The sequence below is a fragment of the Elgaria multicarinata genome, chromosome 2, assembly GCF_023053635.1.
Source record: "Elgaria multicarinata webbii isolate HBS135686 ecotype San Diego chromosome 2, rElgMul1.1.pri, whole genome shotgun sequence".
Taxonomy (NCBI): Eukaryota; Metazoa; Chordata; class Lepidosauria; order Squamata; family Anguidae; genus Elgaria; species Elgaria multicarinata.
In genome coordinates this window covers 12,495,047-12,517,711 of record NC_086172.1, presented here as the reverse complement: position 1 = coordinate 12,517,711, position 22,665 = coordinate 12,495,047, and the positions used below count along the sequence as shown (strand labels likewise).

Genomic DNA, 22,665 nt, shown 5'->3' with positions numbered 1-22,665 from the left:
TGCAGCCATTGTTTCCTCTGAATGGGTTCAAACAACATTTTACTTTCCCAGCTAAAACTTGATGTCACTTGTTATAGCTAATTGAAAGTTATAGATTTGATGGTTTAGGAATGTATGAATGAGTGAAACAGGAGTATGGCTTAGGTACAGATATGATTTGGAGCAGGATGCCTCAAGCAGCTGCTGCCATTGCTTCTTCTAGAGAAGTGTGGCATTTCTTGTGCTAGAAGTCTCCTAGGGAGAGGCAATGAATAGAATCTGAAAGGTTTGTAGGATATATTCACTTGCTTCGTAGATAAGAGGAAACATTAATTTAGAATAAATACAGCTCAGTTCATAGGGGAGAACGCCTATATTCAGTAGTCTTACACCTAGTATCTCTGTGTTATGAATTATCAATGATGTTTCTTCATTGTCTCTGTTCATCTCACACATGGATTTTGGAGCTGAGACTTTTAGGCAGGAAGTCCAGACCACCTTCCTCCCATACATGCCTGTGGAAGCACAGAAGTGGGCTCCAACCACATGGACACCACTTGTCCATCAGACCTCACCTACTTCTCCAGAAGCTATGCCAAAAGGACCACTGAATCCACCAATGCAACCAGAATTTGACCCCAATGGTTATCAGTTGGACTCATCCAAATCTTCTCCAGATCAAGGAGTTGGAGGTCACTCACCAGTGGAAGATAATTTCCCCTAAACAGAACAGTTGGTGTGTATGGCTACAACTTTAGGATTAGAGGTACAACAAGTAGATACCCCAGTCTATGACCCAGTCATGAATTTTGTCCAAACTGAAACCACCAGCCATAACAAGGCTTCTGACAAATCAGTAAGGCCGTAACTCTTGCAATAGGATGCAAGAGTTATTCTATGGCTGCACTGTCATTCTGCATTGCACACTGCCAAGTGTGTATGACTCGATACCAATTCTTCCTGTGGAAGAAGATGGCTTCATTGTTCGATTGCCTGCCGGACAATAAGAAATAAATTGCATGTCTCTTCCAGACTGCTCAGACCATGCAACAGGCTGACATGGGCAAGCAATATGGCAGACTGTGAAGCAATATCTATGGCATTGTAATAATTCTCTGAAGATAATAATCATAATCATAATTTCTTACCCGCCTCTCCATTTTGATCGAGGCAGGGAACAACAGTACATATAAAATACATAAAACTGAATTAAGAACATAATATACATTGTTAAAACATCCTAAAAACATCCTAAAATTCCCCTGGATAGCCTGCCGGAAGAGATCAGTCTTGATAGCTTTCTTGAATGCTAATATACTGTCAAGTTGACAAGTCTCCTCCGGCAGGTCATTCCACAGGACCTGAATGTGCGGGAGGATTGTATGGGAGAAGGCGATCCTGCAGGTAGCCTGTACCCAAACCATGGCTTTAAAGGTGATAAGCAACACTTTATACTTCGCCTGGAAACTAATTGGCAGCCAGTGAAGAGATTTTAAAAGCTGTGGTCCATGGGCTTCACCAAAGAAGCTCGATCATGTATAGAAGATATACCCTTTGACTTACAGGGACTGTTTACTGTACAACACCCTATATTATGTATACAAAATAAAGTCTTCGACAAAGAAGATGGGTATACTGCAGATCTTGGAATAGGCCACAACATCATCATCAATTTACTCTTCAAGTGCTCCTTTCAAAAGGTGGGATCCCAGCAGACCAAACATTCCTTCTCTGCTTGATATAAACAATAGCATCCAAAGCAGAGTGATGGATAGAAGCAGTGCCTTTATCCTGTTGGATCTTACGGTACCAATTCCCCAATCTTCAGCACCTGTTTAAGCAGGTATTATGAGGCTTGGCACTGTATTGTCACTGACAGATAGGTTCTTGCCAGTGTACAACATGGTAATCAGTGGAATTCTACTCCACCCCACTCTTAGGTCTTCTGTGATTCACAGACTCTATTCCCTCCCTGGAAGAGGAGATCACCTCATTGCTCCACAAAGGAGTCATCGAGGAGATGGATTCTTTAAATAAAGATATATGTTTCATGTCACATTACTTTAAGGTCCAGGAAAAAAGACAGAGGCCTTTGACCCATTCTAGATTTAAGTACCTAAACTCCTTTATCTGACCAAAAAAGTTCCGTGTGGCAACTCTGATGGTTCACTTTATTGGATCTTAAGGATGCCAATTTCCTCATTTTCATTTGCCCTTGCCACTATCAATATTTGTTTTGCCATTGATGCATGGTACTATTAATTCCAACTCCTGCCCTTTGGTCATGCTATCACTCCTAGAATATTGTCTAAGTGTATGGCAGTGATTGGTATCCACCTTTACTTGGGCATTACAGTATTTTCATACATTGATGACTGGCACGTAGTAATCCCATCTCATTTGCTCCTTACTATCCACCTTCATAGAATCATAGAATAGTAGAGTTGGAAGGGGCCTATAAGGCCATCGAGTCCAACCCCCTGCTCAATGTAGCCACGCTTCTTTTTCTTTCACCTCTAGGCCCTGTGTCAGCTTACCAAAATCCCATTTCATCCCAGTCACTCAAATTCAGTACATTGGACCCATCTTGATTTGGAGCAAACAATATCATTCCTCCCCTTGGATAGGACTTGCACCCTATATCGATTACTTGTTTCATCATCTCCTAGAGTTCGGTCTCTGTTTTTGTGATCTATTACCTGCCTGGTCTTATGGCTAACTTATTTGCAAGGTTTCTGTCATCCCATTTGCAAGGCTCCAAATGCACGTACTCCAGGTTTGGTTTCTCACCACTTTTTGTCCAGAACAGGACCCACCACAAGCCCGATTACCGCTAGCTGTCTTAGTCCCTTTACTGGTGGACAGTTCCATCCCATCTCTGGTGGGGATTTTTGTTCCAACAAAGGCAACCATCCCCAATAGTGATCACTGATGCCTCAACCTTGAGCTGGGAGGACATTGCAGCACATTTCAAATCCATGCTAAATCGTCTTCAGAAGAGAAAAGGTATCATATCAATAGTCTCAAGCTATTAGCAATTCATAAAGCATTAATTGCCTTTGAAACTGTTCTCTGTAACCAAGTTGTGCAGATCGTATCGAACAACACTGTCAGTGTTTAGTATATAAACAAATGGGGTACCCGGTTGAAGACTGCTTTGGCTTACTCTGGATGTCTGTTAATCCTGTATCTTGCCCTCTTTATCATATCCAGTTCCTCCTGATATTTCACAAGAAAGGATTTGTTTTGCCGTTGCTTAGAATTTATTTAGCAGCCCTGTCCATGTTCCACTGTTGTTTTTCCCCTCGCACCCTATGGCTAAGAGATCCTTCAAGGGAATCAAGAATCTATACACTCAAGTTTCCAGACTAATTCCTACCTTGAGTTTCTCTGTTGTTTAACCACTTTGATGTCCAAACCCTCTGAGCCATTTGCTATGTGTGATATCCATCTACTTACCTTTAAAATGCTTTTACTTGTTTCCTTAACCTCTGGACAAACAGCAAGTGAGCTGGCTACCTTCCGCTCCAATTCTTCATTTACTATTGTTCATAAAGTTAAGGTGGTGCTCAGACCATATTTGACCTTTCTGCCAAAGGTGGTTTCTTTCTTCCATCTGAACCTGTTTTCCTTTCAAATCTAACTCCTCTCATGGAAACATCCTTTTACGCCTTGGATGTTTGAGGGGCCCTAGCTTTCTATCAATACTGGCCAGCTTCTTCAGGAATACCCTGAAACTCTTTATTTGCTATGGGGGGAAAACTAGGATTTCCCTAGTTTTGATACAATGACACTGTGTTTGGGTTTCCAACACAGTCAAACTTTGTTATGTCCCTGCTCGGCTCCAGGTACTGACATTAGTATAGGTTCAGGGCTGTTCTATATTCATTTGCTTTTTCGGGAGATGTTTCTCTCCGGGAGTTATGCAGGGCTACCATGTAGTCCTGGCCCATGAATTCAGTAAGCAATACGTGCCTTGATGTTCGAGCAAGCAGTGCTTTCATCTCTATCGACTTGAACACCTGATCTCCTTTGGTAAGTCAGTTAATCACCCATATGTGTAATGCACAGAGACCATGGAAAAGGTCAGGTTGCTCACCTGTAACTGTACTTCTTTGAGTGGTCATCTGTGCAGTCAAACAACCCACTGTCCTACCCCACTACAGGTGTTCTGATATGCCCTCATTGTCCTCTTGATTTGGGGCTGCCGCTGGGCATTAAAAGTCTCAGCTCTACAAAGTTCTGATGGAGCTCTCTGCAGGCGCAGATCCCATATGTATGACTGCACAGATGTCCACTTGAAAAACTACAGTTATAGGTCAAGAAAGGCCAACAGGGCAATATAGTATCTAGGATTCTTGGAAGGAAATCAGCAAACAATGGAGTTAAGATAGCAGCAGTGAACTTGGCTCATCCTGCAAATATATGGTACCAGTTTCATTATTTAACCTAACAGCAAGTCAGACCCCTGAATTATGTGACCCGAAAGTCTAATTCTGCAGATTTACTACAAAGAGACTGAAATATATAAAGTAGCTGCTATTTTATCTAGTTGACAAAATTAGTATATTTAAATATCTTAAGGATTAGTAGAAGTAATACTTTTTTATTAAGAATGCATTGTTTAATTGATTAGCTTAATTGACTAACGCCATGGGTTGTATCCAATTGTGTTGCTCTGTTCAAGAAAACCAGTCCAGCATTGACCTCAAGGAACAGAAAGGGAGAATGCAATTTTTGCTGATCTCCCCTTCCCTCTGTACCCCACCCCACCCCACCCCATGCCCTCCAAAACTGATCCAGAAGGCTAAAGAACCCTTGGGAATAATGTGGGCTTTGGCGTGGGGACTGCAATAGGAAAAGGATGTTTGCGAAAAACACCTCCCTCCCCCTTCTGCTACTTGAAGCCTTCACTGGAAGGAAGAGCCTTCCATGAGTGGAGGGAATAAATGGATATAACTTCTTTTGATTTACAAAAAATGCCCAACTAACTGGGTAGCAGTTTTATAAAAATGTCATTTTAAAAATACAAGTATTCATAAAGATGGCGGATGGTAAGTGTCATCTTAGAAGAGTCATTCCCATGTCTGACGCACATAGCAGGGAATGGCTCTTCTAAGATGATGCCTCCTATGATACACCGATATAACTTTTTAAAGAGAGTATTCTGGGGTGGGGTGTGGGGTTTTCTTCACAACTGTAGTTTTTAGTCATGTGGAATTAGCTAAGCTATTTTTTTTAAACAGGTGACAGTTCTACTTTTGACACTATGCTATCCAAATTATTTCAGATTTTCAGTCTAATTACAAAATAGTGGAATTAACCATAGTTGGGAATAGAATAATGGTCCTGAATGTATGTAATCAAGGACAGAAAACTCTCTATCCAGGTTTTAGCAGATCCCTCAGTCTTTAGCAAGGTTTTTACATTCTAAGGTTAATTCAGTAGGCTTATAAGGGTTTAGAAGCTTGCTGCTATTTTTAAGTTTGAACACTACAGAAACTGATCACTAGACACCCTGCTCGGAAAGCCAAGCTCTACAATTCATCGTGTGATTACCATCAATAGGACTTGTGTTCTTCACTAAAGATTACCCGTCACTGTTTATGCACTGTTTTTCTCTAGAAATGGAGGCTGTAATTTCCACTTTCTTAATTTACTTTCACCACCAGCATAAACAAGTTGAGGTGGCAGCCACTTGAAGGAGTAGATGTAATGATTTTGTGTCCTTAAGTTGCTGTGACTATCTAGCATTTCAAATGCATGAGCGCATTTTAACGTATTTTTGCCCACCCGAAGACCTTAGAATGGGCCAGGCTTTAAATAAAATAAATATTTTTGATTGACGGTGGTATTATCTTGAAGGTATGAACTGAAAAGGGGCCACTCTGCAAATACTGAAAGAAGGCCTCTCTAATAGACTACCTTCCGCTTAGTTTAGTCTCCTCAGTGGATGTTGTATTCAGGATCACACTTCTGCGTCTTAGGGCCCTTTTCGCCCCTTATTTTTATGCTGCTCTCTGACCCCCGTCTGTTTGGTTCCATGCAGAAAGTTCTGCCAGAGAGGCAAGCAGTCCTTGCTTCTTCCAATTTGAAACTATTTCAAAACATGCACATGCATGAAACGCTTTCCATTTGTTCAGGCATCATTGTGCAAACGATTCAGGCTACTGAGTGTAAGAGCCACTAGGGCAGAAGGAGCCTAGCAACACCCTTGACACAAAGGGTCTGATTTCATTTGAATTCTGCATGCATTCTGAACAGTTCCACAGTACACCCTAATAAGGGGTGGTTGTCGTGGTTTTTCATCCTTGAGTTGCATGCAGCTTGCACTACATTATGGAAGATACAGCTGTTTTGTTTATTCATTTGTTTCCCTTTCACTTATTTTATTCTGCACCTTGATGCATTTTGAATCTCCCAATAAAGTCTACCAATCCTGTTCTGACTCTGTTTTTTAATTGTAGGCATCTCTGTATGATGAGAACTTTAACAGTGGGAATCGTCGGTATAGTGCCTCTAGTTCACGTCCTGTAAGATGGTTTCCGCATTTTTGTGCTGGCTTCGTTTTTGTATATTCAAACATTGCTCTTGTATAACCCTGGTTGCCCATGATTCCTGAAAATACCGCTTTTTGTGGCCATCTGTGAATTGTGAATTCCTCTTTAGAATTCTAGTACTGTTCTTTGTTTCACAAATAGTACCAATAAGATATAATGGGCTCTTCCAAATGTAACCGTCCTGACTTAACTTAAGCCATAGTTTAGCAAGCCAGGAATAAGCATTGGAGCCACATGTTCCTCCCTTTGTAGACTGGCTTTGCCACGAGAGTTCCCCATTTCATCTAATGTCAGTTTACCAACCAGGATATTTAAAACATGTTTTTCCCTGGTTTAAGATCCTAGCAACTAAATTTTCATTTCAGACACAATGGGGAGTGCTGACCAGGATGGAAGCCCCAAAGCAAGGGAGGACTGCATGGGCTTGATGCTCGTTCTTGGTTTGCAAATAAGGATCGTTATGGATAAGCACTGTTATCGAACACTCCCTCCCCTATCACGTGTGGGCTTTATTAATTAATTCCTGTATTATTCAAATCAGAATGTACTATTATGTAGGGTGACCCTATGAAAAGGAGGACAGGGCTCCTGTATCTTTAACAGTTGTATTGAAAAGGGAATTTCAGCAGGTGTCATTTGTATATATGGAGAACCTGGTGAAATTCCCTCTTCATCACCACAGTTAAAGCTGCAGGAGCCCTGCCCTCTTTTAAATCTGGTCACTCTAGTATAGCTCCTGCACCTTTAACTGTTGTGATGAAGAGGGAATTTCACCAGGTGCAACATGCATACAAATGACACCTGCTGAAATTCCCTTCTCTATGCAACTGTTAAAGATACAGGAGCCCCGTCCTCCTTTTCATAGGGTCACCCTATATTATGCCTGAGCTAGCAAACTATGGTTTGGGCGAATGTTCTGAACCATAATTACAAACCAGGATCAAACTGTAGTTTGCACTATTGGTTTGGGGACTCACTCAAGCCATAGTTTGCCTGTTTGGATATTATGACAAACTCTGGTTTGATGAAAACAGAAAATAATGAATTAGGAAGTTGGGACAGGAGGGGGTTTAGAAAATCATTTGAACGTGAACTGTTTTCTGTTTTGATTTGTAAATCCAAATGACTTGAAATACAGTTCAGAGCCATATGATCATCCTTGTACTCCCAACCATCTTTCCCCTCTACGCATTCACTCTGTGGAAGTGCAGATCGTTTTAGTGATGCATTTGTATTTAATGCTTGAATACATTTTAATAATGCAATTGTTTTTAATGCTTCAGTACTACATTGGTGAAATGTAAAAATCCTTCTCCTCCCCCGCCCCAATAATTTTTGCTAATTAATGGGAAATGCAGACTTTCTAAAATTAACTTTTACTTACCAATTTGATTTTTTATCTTAAAATAACTTAAAATGAAGATAGTTTGTTGATTAATTTGTTAAACTTATATGCAAATGCTCTCAGGACAGTTTACAGTCATAAAAGTAATAACATACCAATCAATCAAAACAAATGCAATCATTGAAATCTCTCTCATTTTCTCAATTAATTTTCTTATTTTATGCAATGTTCAATTAATGTCAGTCTGGTCACCTGGCTTCAGCTGAAAGATATTAGTCTTGTTCCATTCTTAAGTACCTTTTTGCTGAGTTTCTGGTTATCACTGGATCATATTAAATATTTTCTAAAGATAAGCAAGTTTCTTAGTAGTGATCATAAATAAACAATAAAGGAATTGAGTCCTTAAGCATGTCTATTAAACCTCTGTCTATTAAATTCATAGTTGGTGTTGGGGTGGGAAGAATATTTCACTTTATAGAAAACAACAAAAGTGTGTAGTTCGGGATTTACAGGGAGCTTAATGTATGTGATTTATGTTAACTTCCACAGCTGATGTTTTGCATCCATAATATTATGATCCTATAGTGTAGAACACAAAACAGCTTATTTTATTTACTTACCTTGATTACTAATCTCTGATGAATGGGAAATAGCTTATATTTGGGAATACTATTTGAAAATTCACATTTTAAATCTAATCTCCCACCCCCACCTCAATTGATAGAATAAACTAGGCTATATATACTTTCCAGTCTCGTCTTCAGGATAGTAAATTCAGACAAAGTTGATAATAGTTCAGTAGCTAGTTATTTTTGCAGTTTGTCATCTTGGGTGGCAAATACCTTTTTTTTAAGACCTTAGCTAGACCTAAGGTTTATCCAGGGATCGTCCCTGTTCATGTAAATGACACACAGAGGATCCTGGGATCAGGCAGAGATGACCCTGGGATAAACCTTAGGTCTAGCTAAGGCCTTAATTGACAGTTCATTAAATAAATGTGCTATTTGATACTTTGACAAGAAGAACATTTAGAAGATTGATGGGAATGTTTAAGTAAATCTTCTATAGCAGTGGACTTTATTAATTACATATTTACGATACATTTTGGAGGTGTATATCCTTACTATGAAAAGCAATTGATAACTGTCCTTGCTCCATTACAAATCTTGCTAGTTACTGTAATTTAGACCAACCTATCTCACAGCATTCTTCGGGACATGCACTCTTTGGAGCAAGGACAAGATAAAAATACAATAAAGAAAACACCAGATAAATAACATTTCATTGTTAACGTTACTTCAGTTGCCTTTCAAAAGCGTTAACTTCAAAGCAGCTACACGCAGTGGTTCTCAACCTTCCTAATGCCGCGACCCTTTAATACAGTTCCTCATGTTGTGGTGACCCCCAACCATAAAATTATTTTCGTTCTTCTCCTCACGATCCATTGTCATGGGATGGTTTGCTAATGAAAATAATACATAACAATAGCTTTAATAATACAAAAGATGATACATGACATAGTTCAGTCAATACAGTTTCCTAAACCATCGGAAATATGTGTTTTCCGATGGTCTTAGGCAACCCCTGTGAAAGGGTCATTCGACCCCCAAAGGGGTCCCGACCCACAGGTTGAGAACCACTGAGCTACAGTATCTATACTAATCACGATCCAACAAATTAAGCAACCTGTTCTGTTTAGCTTTATGAATCGTATTTGTGATTTTCCCATGTGCTAGTTAGCAAGCTACTTTTGAAATGTCTGAGGAGGGGGAGCTATTCAGACAGAGTGACATATGCCCACGTGTTTATGTGGGCCCTGTGGGATTTGTTGAATTGCTCTTGGGGTTGAACTGAAGGTACAAATGAATCAACTAAAATTTGCTAAATTTTATATCCCTTATTTGTACTCTTATTTTCCACCTAAGAGCTAATTGGCAAAATCTGTTATCTGGATCAGAATTGAGAATATCACCACATAATTTTAAAGGTAGTCTCTGAACTTCATGTTTATGGGAATTTTCAAATAAAATATGCGAAATGTTTCAGTGATTATGGAGACTGGAATGGAGTTGGATCTTACCTTAGTGTGAATGTACCAATGATCACATATCTAAATTGATATCTGCCACTTAACTATATGGGCAATGGCTCATAGAACTGGGCTGCTAGTCCTGAAACGCGCTGCATTTTTAAAAATCTGAATCCATTGTCTAAGTTTCTTATGTTGATTTTGCAGCGTGGGGCAACTACTAATACTTTAAATAGCCTCATGTCGTATTCTTAACTAGAAATGCTATCAGTCTATCTGTCCTCTACTATTCTAATGCTTCTTTCTCCCTTCATCTCTGTTTGATGCATTCTTTGGGGTATATATGAGCAGGCTTCGGAGTACAGTTGCTACCTGGGCTCAGGATCTCGAGCTTCTTCTAGAGCTAGTTCTGCTCGTGCAAGTCCTGTGGTGAGCATGTCTTTCTGCTTTCTCTTTACCATATTGAATTTCTTTTCCTCTGTTTCCCAAGGCTGTTCCTACTGTTCTGAAGTATGTGCTTCCTTAAATAAGTTCATATTAAATCACGAAGTCAAAACATGACTGGCCACCACTCGGTCATTCATACTGTAACTGGGGCTCTTATCCTCAGATACACACGGAGCTCTGCTCCTAATGTGCAATGTGATATTATTTATTATTGTTGTCTTATTTATTTATTTATTTAAAGCATTTTTATAGCGCCGCCTCACCATTTCTGGCATCGAGGCGCTTTACAATAACACATAAAACAATTCCGTTAAAACCCTCAACCCACATTACAACAATTCCATTAAAACTCTCACCCTCAAACCATTAAAAGCCCTCAACCCCAATTTAAACCACCCCCTCCCCAAACTCTTGTGAAAATAAAAACGCCTTACAAAGGCGTTTGAAGCAATTGAGAGTGGGAGCCTGTCGAATCTCCAGTGGCACATTGTTCCATAACTGGGGGCCAGCCACTGAAAAAGCCCTGGCCCCGGCACATTCCAGTTTGTAGCGGGGGACCATCAGGGCACCCTGCTCCTGAGAGCGAGTCTGCCAATGGTGAGACACAGGAGAAAGGCGAGTGCTCAGGTATCCAGGACCCAAGCAATGCAGGGCTTTATACACGGTCAACAAGACCTTGTAGCGCACCCTAGCAGCCACCGGCAGCCAATTATGTGTTCCTTTTTGCTTAACGCCTGTCCTTGTAACCAAACAGTTGGGCTGGTTTGGGCTTAATAGTTGTTGCTGTTTTTCTCTCAATAGTTTTTTCTCCCCCCCCCCCCCCCGTTTCTGCAAACCTTGCAATTTCTCCATGCCTGCTGATACCTCCTGCTTGTTTCTTAGTAGGCCTGTTTTGACTACATAGCTATTATAACTCAGCACATTATAACTCTCTCTCTCTCTCTCTCTCTCTCTCTTGCACACACAAACACAAATATATGCAGGACCTGCAACAAAATGTTACAGTATGGCTTTAGCTACATAAGGATTCTCACTCTGAGAATGAATTTGCTATTGGTGTATGAAGCTTTAAGCCTGAAAAATGTTGCATTTTTACTAACGTTTTTCCAATCCAATTGGAATTGGGTGTGTCTTTATGACACTATGATTTGTTTCACAGGATCACTGCAAGCTACGATGGCCTATTATCTATGGTGGTTTACTGTGCCCCTGGGTGTCACATTGCTATGTCAAACCTCCCCCCCCCCCCGGCTTCTTGTGTTGTCTGAAACTTGCAAGGGTGGCTTGTTGGGGAAGTTAACAAATGATCCTACATCCCTACAACAGGTCATGTGCTCTGGGTGGTTTTGTTAACCACCCCAAGAAGCCACCCTTCTTGGGTTCGGACAACACCACATGCCATGCCTGGCGAGGGTAATTAGGGAAGTCAGCTGGCTCCCAACTGGCACACTCAGGGTGTTGAATAAGCCACCGTGGCTTGTTAACCACCCTGCAAGCATGTAAACCCGATCAACATGTTCTTGTAACTATGGCTGCATTTGGACGATCAGTGGGGGAAACAACGCAATTCATGCTGTTTCTCCCATCCCTACGTCTGCTGGTCACATAACCAGTATTTCCCGAATTACGCACACCATGTTGCAGGTTGCCGTGTCGTCCAAACCCGGCCTTCTCACTCACCCTACAACTCCTACTGCAAGCCAAACCAACCAAACATCTCTAACAATCCATCCATCCATAATGTAGATAAGACCATTATGGCAACAACAACAGCAAATGGCATTTGCTACTCGTGAGCCAGATTCTCCTGCATGCAAGTGGAGTATCTGGTGTAGTACATGAAATCCAGCATAGACTACAACCAAGGTCAGCTGATAATGTTCTTGAGATTAGTTCCATGCATTTACTGTAGTAACTACAGTGTAATTTGATACAATATAATGAGAAACTGCCCTGAATAGTGTATGGTTGGCACAATAACTTGCAGTGCAGATGTGTAACTTATTTTGGAAAAGGGCCTGCTTCTTCATCCAAAATTTGCTTCAAGTTTGACTATTTGTATCAATCAAACATTCATCTTTTTAAACCGCCCAGAGAGCTTCAGCTGTGGGGTGGTATAAAAATATAATAAATGAATGAATAATCCAGATGACTGTTAGACCAAACCAAACTGTAACATTGAAAGGATTGACACCTCAGTGTGCCTGCCTTTTGTGCCAGCATCTGTCTGCGTCTCACATCAGTACAGCGTCCCAACTCCAGTTCCCTTGGCACAATGGTTGATAGTTCCATCCTATTCCTAAGCATGCAGGCATTTAAGCTTCCGTTTGTGTAGTTGTAACCTGTTGGTTTATCTTGATAATTACGCATTTGTTATCAGTGGGAAACGATACAGTCTCTGTTATGCCATTATGCTATTATTAGTATTAAGAACGTAGGACTTTAACTTCTACGTGATGGTCAATAAGAGAATAATAGCTGAAATTGTTTTGCAATTGATATTAAATCTTGTAAAAAAAGAACCTGAATTACAAAAACAGAATAGGAGATCTCAGAAGTGTCTGTAGTGGCATCTCACACACACACACACACACACACACACACACACACACACACACCCCTCTATATGAATGAGCAAATAATGCCAAGAGCCAGTGTGGTGTAGTGGCTAGAGTTTCAGACTGGGAGTCAGGAGATCCGGATTCTAGTCCCCACTCAGCCATGGAAACCCACTGGGTGACTTTGGGCCAGTCACAGACTCTCAGCCCAACCCACTTCACAGGGTTGTTGTTGTGAGGATAAAGTGGAGAAGGAATAGGAGGATTATGTACGCCGCCTTGGGAAAAAATGTACGCCTTTGCAGGAAAAAAGGCGGGATATAAATGCAACAATAAATAAAATGAAAAAAGATGGAGTCGCTCAATTCATTCAGTAAAGCCAGCCCTTTGGTAAAATAGAGTAATATCCAATGACACATTATACAGGAGCAGGAGCAAAGTTTTAATGGCCAGTTCTAATGCATCATTTTTATTCTTTATAGAAGAAACAAAGTCAGATTTAAAACTACTCACTAGCTTGCAAGCACTCCTTCCTTTTGTGCGTGTGTGTGTGTTTCTCATAGAGAGAGAGAGAAGTTCCCCTTCGCACTGAATTTTTGCAAGAACCACCAGCTGCAGTGAGCTGCTACTGCCATCTTCTGTAAAAGCCGAGCAAAAGGGAGAGAATCTGCTCTAAAGGGGGAGGGATCTATGGCAACCCCAAATGATGTCTGGCTAGTAAATTACCAGAGCACTTCTTGCTTATACTTTGTAGTCTTCCCTGACGTGACAAAAATGTACTATATAATTCAAATGAATGAAATGAAGGTGAATTAATCTACAAAGAGTTACATCTGCTGGAAGGTAGCAGGTGCTTGCTCTGGAAACAATTACCCTGTTGTTGTAAAACAGGTTCTCAAAAGTAGTGCCTGATTCATGAGGCTGTGGGTAGAGACAAAAGGTAGGAAGCCTGAGGCAAAGGCAAGTAGGAGGGAAGAATTGTCTCTGCCTGGCCTACTTGCAATGCTAAAAGTCATACTGAAAATATTTGGCAGGTAAACTCAGTGACAAAATAGCTCAGTGCAGAGCGCCTAAGTTATTTTGGGTTGATGAGCTGAGGATACGATAGGCTGATTCCATCTCCAAGTAAGTTGCGGAAAGGGGCAGGGTACAAGAAGAGAGGGTCAACCTCTGAAGTGAAGCTTGGCCCAAGCCTCACCTCCACCAAAAACGGATTTCCCTTTGTTAGGGTGAGCAATCCATTGCCTGTATTTCAGTCCAACACACAACATAGGAATGCATCATCATCATCATCATCATCATCATCATCATTATTATCATCATAAGAACATAAGTGCCATGCTGGATCAGACTAAGGGTCCATCTTGTCCACCACTCTGTTCACACAGTGTCCAACCAGCTGTCGATCAGGGGACCCACAAGCAGGACATGATGCAACAGCACCCTCTCACCCATCTTCCCCAGCAACTAGTGTAGCAGCCATCAGGACTAGGAGCCATGGATAGCCTTCTCCTCCAGGAATTTATCCAACCCCCTTTTAAAGCCATCCAAATGGGTGGCCATCGCCACAACTTGTGTTAGTGAATTCCATAGTTTAACTATGCGCTGCATGAAGAAGTACTTCCTTTTATTTGTCGTGAATCTCCTACCAGTCAGCTAATGGGATGGCCCCAGTGGGTTCTAGTATTATGGGAGAGGGAGGAAAAAATCTCCTTTTCCACATTCTCCAAACCATGCATAATTTTGTACACCTCTATCAGTTCCCCTGATAGAGGTGTACAAGCCTCTTTTCCAAGCTAAACAATCCCAGCTGTTGTAACTTTACCTCATAGGGGAGATGCTCCCATCCCTTGATCGTTTTCCTTACTTTTTTCTGCACTTTTTTTTAGGTGTGGTGACCAAAACTGTACACAGTATTCTAAGTGTGGTCACACCATGCATTTGTATAAAGGCAGTACGATATTGGCCGTTTTATTCTCAGTTCCTTTTCTGATAATGCCTAACATGGAGTTTGCCTTCTTTACAGTGGCCGCACACTGGTTTGATATGTTCCTCGAGCTGTGTCCACCACAGTCCCAAGATCTCTTTTCTTGTTCAGTCACCGCGAGCTTGGGTTTTTTTGTCCCAGTGTGCATCACTTTACACTTGCTTACGCTGAACTGCATCTGCCTTTGGAGGCCCACTCTCCCAGCTTGGAGAACTTCTTTTGGAACTCCTCACAATCCCTTTTTATTTTAACCACCTTAAATAATTTGGTGTCATTGGCAAACTGGCCACTTTACTGCTCACTTCTAATTCCAGATCATTTATGAACAAGTTGAAAAGAATTGTTCCCAGTACCGATCCCTGTAGGAACCCATTATTTACTTCCCTCCCTTGGAAGAATTGACCATTTATTCCTACTCTCTGCTTTCTGTTCTCTAACCAGTTACTGACCCATAAGAGGACCTCTCCCCTTATTCCATGACTGCTAAGTTAGCTCAGGAGTCTTTGGTGAGGGTCTTTATCAAAAGCCTTTTGGAAGTCCAAGTAAATAATGTCCACCACATCTCCCCTGTCTACATGTCTATTGACATTCTCAAAAAACTCTAAAAGATTAGTGGGACAGCACTTGCCTTTGCGGAAGCCATGCTGATTCTTTTTCAGAAGGACTTGTCCTCCTTTTGCTTACTAATTTTGTCTTTAATAATGTTTTCAACCTATTTATCTGAAACAGACATTAAACTAATCAGCCTGTAATTTCCCTTATCCTGCCTGAATCCCTTTTTAAAAATTGGTGTTACATTGGCAATCCTCCAGTCCTCTGGTACAGAGGCTGAGTTAAGGGACATGTTTCATATTTTGTTTAGAAGATCAGCAATTTTATATTTGAGTTCTTTGAGAACTCGAGGATGGATACCACCCAGACCTGGTGATTTATTTGCTTTCAATTTGTCAGTAAGGTTGAGAACTTCATCTTTTGTCACCACTATTTGCCTCAGTTCCTCAGACTCCCTTCAGTTCAGGCACAGGTATCTGTCCTATATCTTCTGCAGTGAACACCACTGCGAAGAATTCATTCAGCTTCTCTGCAATCTCCCTGTCCTCCTTTAGTACCCCCTTCACTCTATTGTCATCCAGTGGTCCACCTGCTTCTCTAGCTGGTTTCCTGCTTCTGATATATTTAAAGAATTCTTTATTGATGGCCATGGTAATATGGCCATCATATTGGTAATATGCTCTTCGAAATGCATTTTTGCATCACTTATTGTCTGCTTGCATTGCCTTTGTACAAACTAGTGTTCCCTTTTATTTTCCTGACTTGGGCAAGACTGAAGAAAACTCTCTTTTCTACAATAGCTCCCTTGACACTGCTAGTTAACTTCTTAGACTTGGTGCTATTTTCCTAACTTGTGGTATACATTTTAGCTGAGCTTCTGTTATTGTGCTTTTGAGTAACTGAAGGGACAACAACAACATTTATATCCCGCTTTTTCTCCTCTTGCGAGCAACCCAAGGTGGCTTATATAGTCCTCCTCTCCATTTTATCCTTACAACAACCCTGTGAGGTGGGTTAAGCTGAGAGTCAGTGACTGGCCCAGTGACTGACCCAGTCACCCAGTGAGCTCCATGGTCGAATAGAACCTGGCTTGCTTGAGTTCTGGTCCAACATTCGAACCACTTCACCACACTGGTTCTCACTGACTACACAACTCTGGCTCAGTAAAGAATTTCTGAAAACAGTATTTCATTTTCACACACATTTATTTATTTAGAAAATTTGTATGCCATCTTTCAGTTAAAGCTCTCATATAAGCTCACATCATCATCATCATCATCATCATCTTTCTAGCAGAACAGTAAAATACTAAATTAAAATCATCTATCAACTATGCTAGAAAGTCTCAACAAATAAAACAAATTTTCCTCACACTGAAAGATATCAAACTTGGCAGCAGAAGAACCTCTTTAAGGAGAACTTTTCAGAATTGGGAGGCGGAAGTACAAAGGCACTCTGCGTGATCACTACCTGCCTAACTTCAGAAAGCAGAGGGATGTGGTGGAAGGCCTCAAAGATGAAGGAAATGGGGTTCGAAAAGGTTACATTCTGTAGGTAAAACTTCTTTTTAGGAGACCTCTTTTGCTAGGAAATAGTTATGGAAATTATTCCTGAACAGGGAAAAGGATCCTGCCCACCGGGTACGTTTTGGAATTTAGTCATACTGAGCCTCTCCAAAGAGCACCCTTCTGTTAACGCCCCACTGCCCCAGAAAGCATCAGCTATTGAGTGGTATCAAATGATGACTTAAGCTTTCAATGCTTATTCAGTTAAGTGTTTGAACAGCATTCAGATGCCTGGTACAGAAGCAAAGTAACCTATTTCAAATTTTAGTTTATTTGGTTCAGACTCCAGATTATTTTTTCTCTACACTTTAAATTTTCATGTTAATTTATACAAATTTCACAACACATGAGTATATGGAATGGAATCAGTTACCTAGGAAGGTTGTGGGCTGCCCCACACTAGAGGCCTTCAAGAGGCAGCTGGACAACCATCTGTCAGGGATGCTTTAGGGTGGATCCCTGCATTGAGCAGGGGGTTGGACTCGATGGCCTTGTAGGCCCCTTCCAACTCTGCTATTCTATGATTCTATGAATTAAAGAGCAGAAGTCTTGATTTAAGAGGTATTTTTGATCCCTGAACTGAAATAAACAAAAAGGTTAATGTCCTGGATTGATCAAAAGTGCCCATTGATAATATTCAAGTGCATATACCCCTCAGCAACAAATATCTTGTATTGACTGGGTAGTAACTAAATCAGCTCACACTTGTGCAGAATGGGTAGTAAATAAACAGTCTTTTCTCCAAGACTTCAGGCTGCCAATGGAGTCGCATTGAACAGGTTTGACGGGAATCTGTTGATGAGGAAATGGCTCCTTGACATCTCATATTGTTGCATTGTCATCTGCTTATTATTGTGTGTTTTCTCTCCCTCACCCTAGGTTGAAGAAAGGCCTGAAAAAGACTTTGAGAAGGTAAGAGAGAATGTGTAGCATGGTTGTATGTGAATGGAAAGTTAATGTTACACTATTTTAAATTATAGATAAAAACAGAGACTGATTTGAAAACTATGAAGGATAGAATGTGCTTTGTTTTCAGCTTCTTTCATTTTCTGTTGATTTTTTTTTTGCTGACTTTATGTAGATACACTGTTTTAATACCAAGTTACTATTGCTAGATTAAATAATCCAAGTAATAATATTTTTATATATATTCCCACCATTTTTTAAATTTACTTTTTTGTGGGGGAAATGAGCTCTGATGATATGAGCAATATCCATGCTAGTGGTTCCTGAAGCAACCCAGGAAATGCTGTTTCTTGTTTGGGGAAGGTCAGCAGAGCTTGTTCTGTTCCAGAAACAAGCATTTCTGCTTCTTTCCAGAGTTGCTTCAAAAATCACTAGCTTCCCACTTGCACCAGCGGTAGTTCCTGTGGGTGCAACAGAATGACTGGAGGCACAATGGTAGTATTGGATACTATCCATATTTTGTATAATCTACTTTCAGAGTTAGGTCATCTGACATTATAAATATTTGTTGTTGAGGGGTGTATGCAAAAGTGAAAGAATACTGAACAGACACAGAAGTGGAACAGAGTAGTTTGCACCAGGAGTGGTTTCTAGGAAGTGTAAAAACCATAGTTTCTCCATTCAAATGTCCTGATTTAACCAACCAGGAAGTTGCTTCTCAGCTAGATGCATGAGAGGAGGGATTGGGAGAGGAAGGACTTGAGTTTGTTTCTTGTTCCAGTATTTATTTATTTAATTACTTAAAACATTTCTTGGCTGCCTTTCAGGGCAAAGCCCTCACAAGGCGACTTACAATAAAATACACGAAATATTGAAAGTAATCAAGTATTAAAAACATTAAAAGCAATAAAACAGCAATTAAGCAATAAAAAAATAAAATAAAACCAGCACGAACAACAATAGCGGTAATAATAACAGTAACAGCAATAACAATACGCAACATGTGAAGGCCATGGTAAAATAAAATGTTTTTAAGACCTCCTTGAAAGCCTGCAAGGAAGGTGCATGGTGGACTTCTGATGGAAGTTAGTTCCAGAAAGTCCTCTCCTGTGTGGACACCCACCTAATTGCCCTCACAGGTGGGCAAATGAGAGGGGCCTCTCTTTCTGATCTTCAAGTTGCGGGTAGGCTGACATCTAAACCAGGTCTCAATATGGAATGAAAATAAATTAACACTTGGTATAGCTTTCTTGTTTTCCTTGAGACTTGATGAACAGTTTTGTGAATGGTATGATTTACTGCTATTACAACAATTTTTGACTTTATTTTGCACTGAATAGTATCCTGGCATTAAGCATCCCATTTGTTATGGTCAGTATCCAGTGCTGCTTACGCCACTAGCAGGTCCCACAAGCTAGTGCAACAGAAAGCTAGTGGTTCTGAAAACAATCAAACAAGTCAAGACACTAGTTTACAGAACATTGGAGATTAGAGGAGCGTACAGAAAAGAGCTCTACTGTTCTTGAAATGAGAGTTTTGCTCATTTCCAGGGTTATTTAAGAAAGTGTCAGCTTCCTGTTGCGCCTGTGGGGCCCATTGTGAGTGCAAGAGAAAGAGTGGAGGCTCAGCAGCAGTATTGGATACTGCCCTATGAATAGCAAGATTCCCCATCTTCCCCATTTCATATTCCACTCCCTTTTTTAATGTGGTATTGGGTAATGGGATATCCTTGGACTTTCAAAGGCATAGTTCTTATGTTCTGGCACTGAGGTCCAATGGAAACTAAATCAATTTGGATTGTTTTTAATATGGAGTCTAGTTCCATCAACCTTTTTGACTCAAGAGCACTTCTGAAGATGTAAATTAACTGTTTTGTAAACCATCACTTAACTCCAGGGAGTTCGCACTGTTTCAAGTTTGTCAGCAGCTACGCTGGCCTCTCTAGGTGGAACTTCTTCCCGACGAGGCAGTGGGGATACCTCCATCTCAGTTGATACTGAAGCATCTATTAGAGAAATTAAGGTAAGATGCTTGTTGGTGGAAGCTGATAGCATTTGCTTATATTCCAAATGCCTGTGCTATATGACTCTGAGCAGCACAAAGGTCACAGAGAAGAGATCAATCATACTTTCCTAGCTTAAAATAATTAGTACAGGATACACATTTCATCATGGTAAATGATTTCTGAAAGCAAGGAAGAGAAAAATCCACTTTTTTTGTAATAGGTAATTTCTATGTCCCCTATTAGTAGTTACCCAGTGCTTTTCTTGTCACAATGTTTTGCCATTTTCTTCAGGATATCCATGAGTTAAAGGACCAGATTCAGGATGTAGAAGGAAAATACATGCAGGGATTGAAGGAAATGAAGGTACAAGTTTACTGTAGAGTGAGTTTGTGGGATTAATCTTGGCTAAACAGCCAGAGAGGGAACAAGAGCTGAGTGGAATTTAACACGCATGTTTTCTTTTAGAGTTACGAAATTGCATACCAAACTTAAAATGTAGAGTGTGTTGCACATTTTGTAATGCTCGATAAGTTCTAATTGTTCAATTCAGAAGTTTATAAAGCATATTTAACAGATGCACCAAATACGGCAGTCACATGTTTTTGCTTTTGCATGCTTTGTACTACTTCTTCAGAGCATACTTAATCTTGTGAAATTATACATTTTAAAATATTACACAGTTTAAAATTAGTTTCAGTAAAAGATAGGACAGTCTGAACTGGAGAATATATTAAAATTAGATTGAAGCATGTACGCTGCTTTTGAAATTCTATGCCACAGAATTTCCAGAGATTAAAAAGGGCGGTGGGGGGGGGGAAGCTTCAGCGTGTGCTCTGTGGGCCACAGGCATAGAACCTTTCCTTGTGAAATGCTGCTCACTTTTCTACTAGTCCTTAAGATAAAACAATAAAACTTGCAACATACCTCAGAATTCTAGGTTAATTATATAGTGTCATGCCTACGGTGTGAATGCTGGTCTAGAGGGTGCCTGCTTCAAATCTTATCTCTGACACAAACCCACTAGGTGGCCTTCAGCAACATTATTTATTATTATTATTTATTTATTTATTTATTTATTTAAAGAGCACCATCAGTGTACATGGTGCTGTACAGAGTAAAACAGTAAATAGCGAGACCCTGCCGCATAGGCTTACATTCTAATAAAACCATAATAAAACAATAAGGAGGGGAAGAGAATGCAGACAGGCACAGGGTAGGGTAAACAGGCACTGGGTAGGGTAAAACTAACAGTATTGACCAGTCTTCTGGGGTTGTTGTAAGAATTAATGGAGATAGTAAACATGAAGTGTTTTGAACACTTGGAAAGCACTTTTAAGAATAAATAATACCGTATTTCTTCGATTGTAAGACGCCATATCGATTGTAAGACGCACACTAATTTCAGTACCACCAACAGAGAAAAAACCCTAAGACACGCCTGCGATTCTAAGACGCACCCCGTTTTTAAAGATGTTTATATGGGGGGGAAAGTGTGTCTTAGAATTGAAGAAATAGGGTAATAGAATAATGTTTATCAAGCAACTTGCTTATCTGTCTGTCTTTTTTTGACCAGCATTCTCTTTCCCATTATATATCTATAATTTTATTTTGTTGATGTCTACCCTTGTTATACTTGGTTCCTTTAATATCTGAAATCTCTCTGGTTTACTAAAATCTCAGTACAATTATGTTGCTTCTAAGTGATGACATTCCACCTTTTCATATTTTTACTGGAATGATTAGATTATTTAAGTGTGCTGCTATAGCCCTCCTCACTTTTGTTTCTACACAGTTAAATGTGAAATCATCCAGGGCGAAAACGCTTAATACAACTTTTTATTTTATTTATTTCATTTCTATACTGCCCAATAGCTAAAGTTCTCTGGGTGGTTCACAAAAATGGACTGTAATTCTAATACAGCATCCCTATTTGATACTATTATAATACCCAAAACAAATAGTAACCTAGACATGGCACATCTGGCAACAGCTTCCTAAGGTTGCTTATAAAATGTCATGTGGCTAAAGACATTCTGAAGTTACTAAAATGCTCTTGTTACAGTATATAAAAAACTGGACTTTCTTTTTAAGGAACAAAAACCTAAACAGGAATCCTGACACCTTATGGGGTTTTAGCTGTAGGCATTTCCAGATCCAGTTCAAGGAGTCTTTTAGCATAGGCTGAAGCATTTGGTCTTAGTTGGTAAACTGAAAATACTTCTTAATCTTGGAATTATTTCTTGTATTTAGGACTCGCTAGCTGAAGTTGAAGAGAAATATAAGAAGGCTATGGTGTCAAATGCTCAATTGGATAATGAGAAAACCAATTTCATGTATCAAGTAGACACCCTAAAGGATGCATTGTTGGAACTGGAAGAACAGCTTGCAGAATCCAACAGACAATATGAAGAGAAAAGTAAAGTAAGTAGCAGCAAGTGAGAAATCCTTCATGGTGTTCTCATCAGTTACATGAGACCAAAGTGAAACATTTTCTTAATCCTACTGATATACAGAGATTCATCATGATGGCTGTACATTTTTTGAGATTTCAGACAAGTTTCTTTAAAAGGGTACAGTAATAACTCATAGCCTAGGGATGTAGACTAAATACGTGCATAATGTGGAAGTAAGCCTTGGCTTTTTATGCAATCCCATATGTGGTGAATCACCTGTGTGGGGCCTAGTCACACAAGCATTTATGCAGGTAGAGCCGGATTCAAATGAAAGGCACC

At 40.2% G+C, this 22,665-nt stretch overlaps 2 protein-coding genes across 13 annotated transcripts in view; both read left to right on the top strand.

Moving 5' to 3' along the window:
- Positions 1-22,665, top strand: part of RAMP1 (receptor activity modifying protein 1) — a 547,734-nt gene that overhangs the window by 397,326 nt on the left and 127,743 nt on the right. The window lies entirely within an intron of this gene.
- Positions 1-22,665, top strand: part of LRRFIP1 (LRR binding FLII interacting protein 1) — a 124,157-nt gene that overhangs the window by 81,654 nt on the left and 19,838 nt on the right. For 6 of the 12 annotated variants that reach the window (XM_063116025.1, XM_063116020.1, XM_063116019.1 and 3 more), the window contains 6 exons: positions 6,447-6,512; positions 10,265-10,342; positions 17,902-17,934; positions 19,825-19,950; positions 20,225-20,296; positions 22,184-22,354. In XM_063116025.1, the coding sequence (XP_062972095.1) occupies positions 6,447-6,512; positions 10,265-10,342; positions 17,902-17,934; positions 19,825-19,950; positions 20,225-20,296; positions 22,184-22,354 (546 nt within the window). The remainder of the gene's footprint in view (positions 1-6,446; positions 6,513-10,264; positions 10,343-17,901; positions 17,935-19,824; positions 19,951-20,224; positions 20,297-22,183; positions 22,355-22,665) is intronic. The other 6 variants (XM_063116024.1, XM_063116023.1, XM_063116022.1 and 3 more) reach the window with 3 other exon arrangements.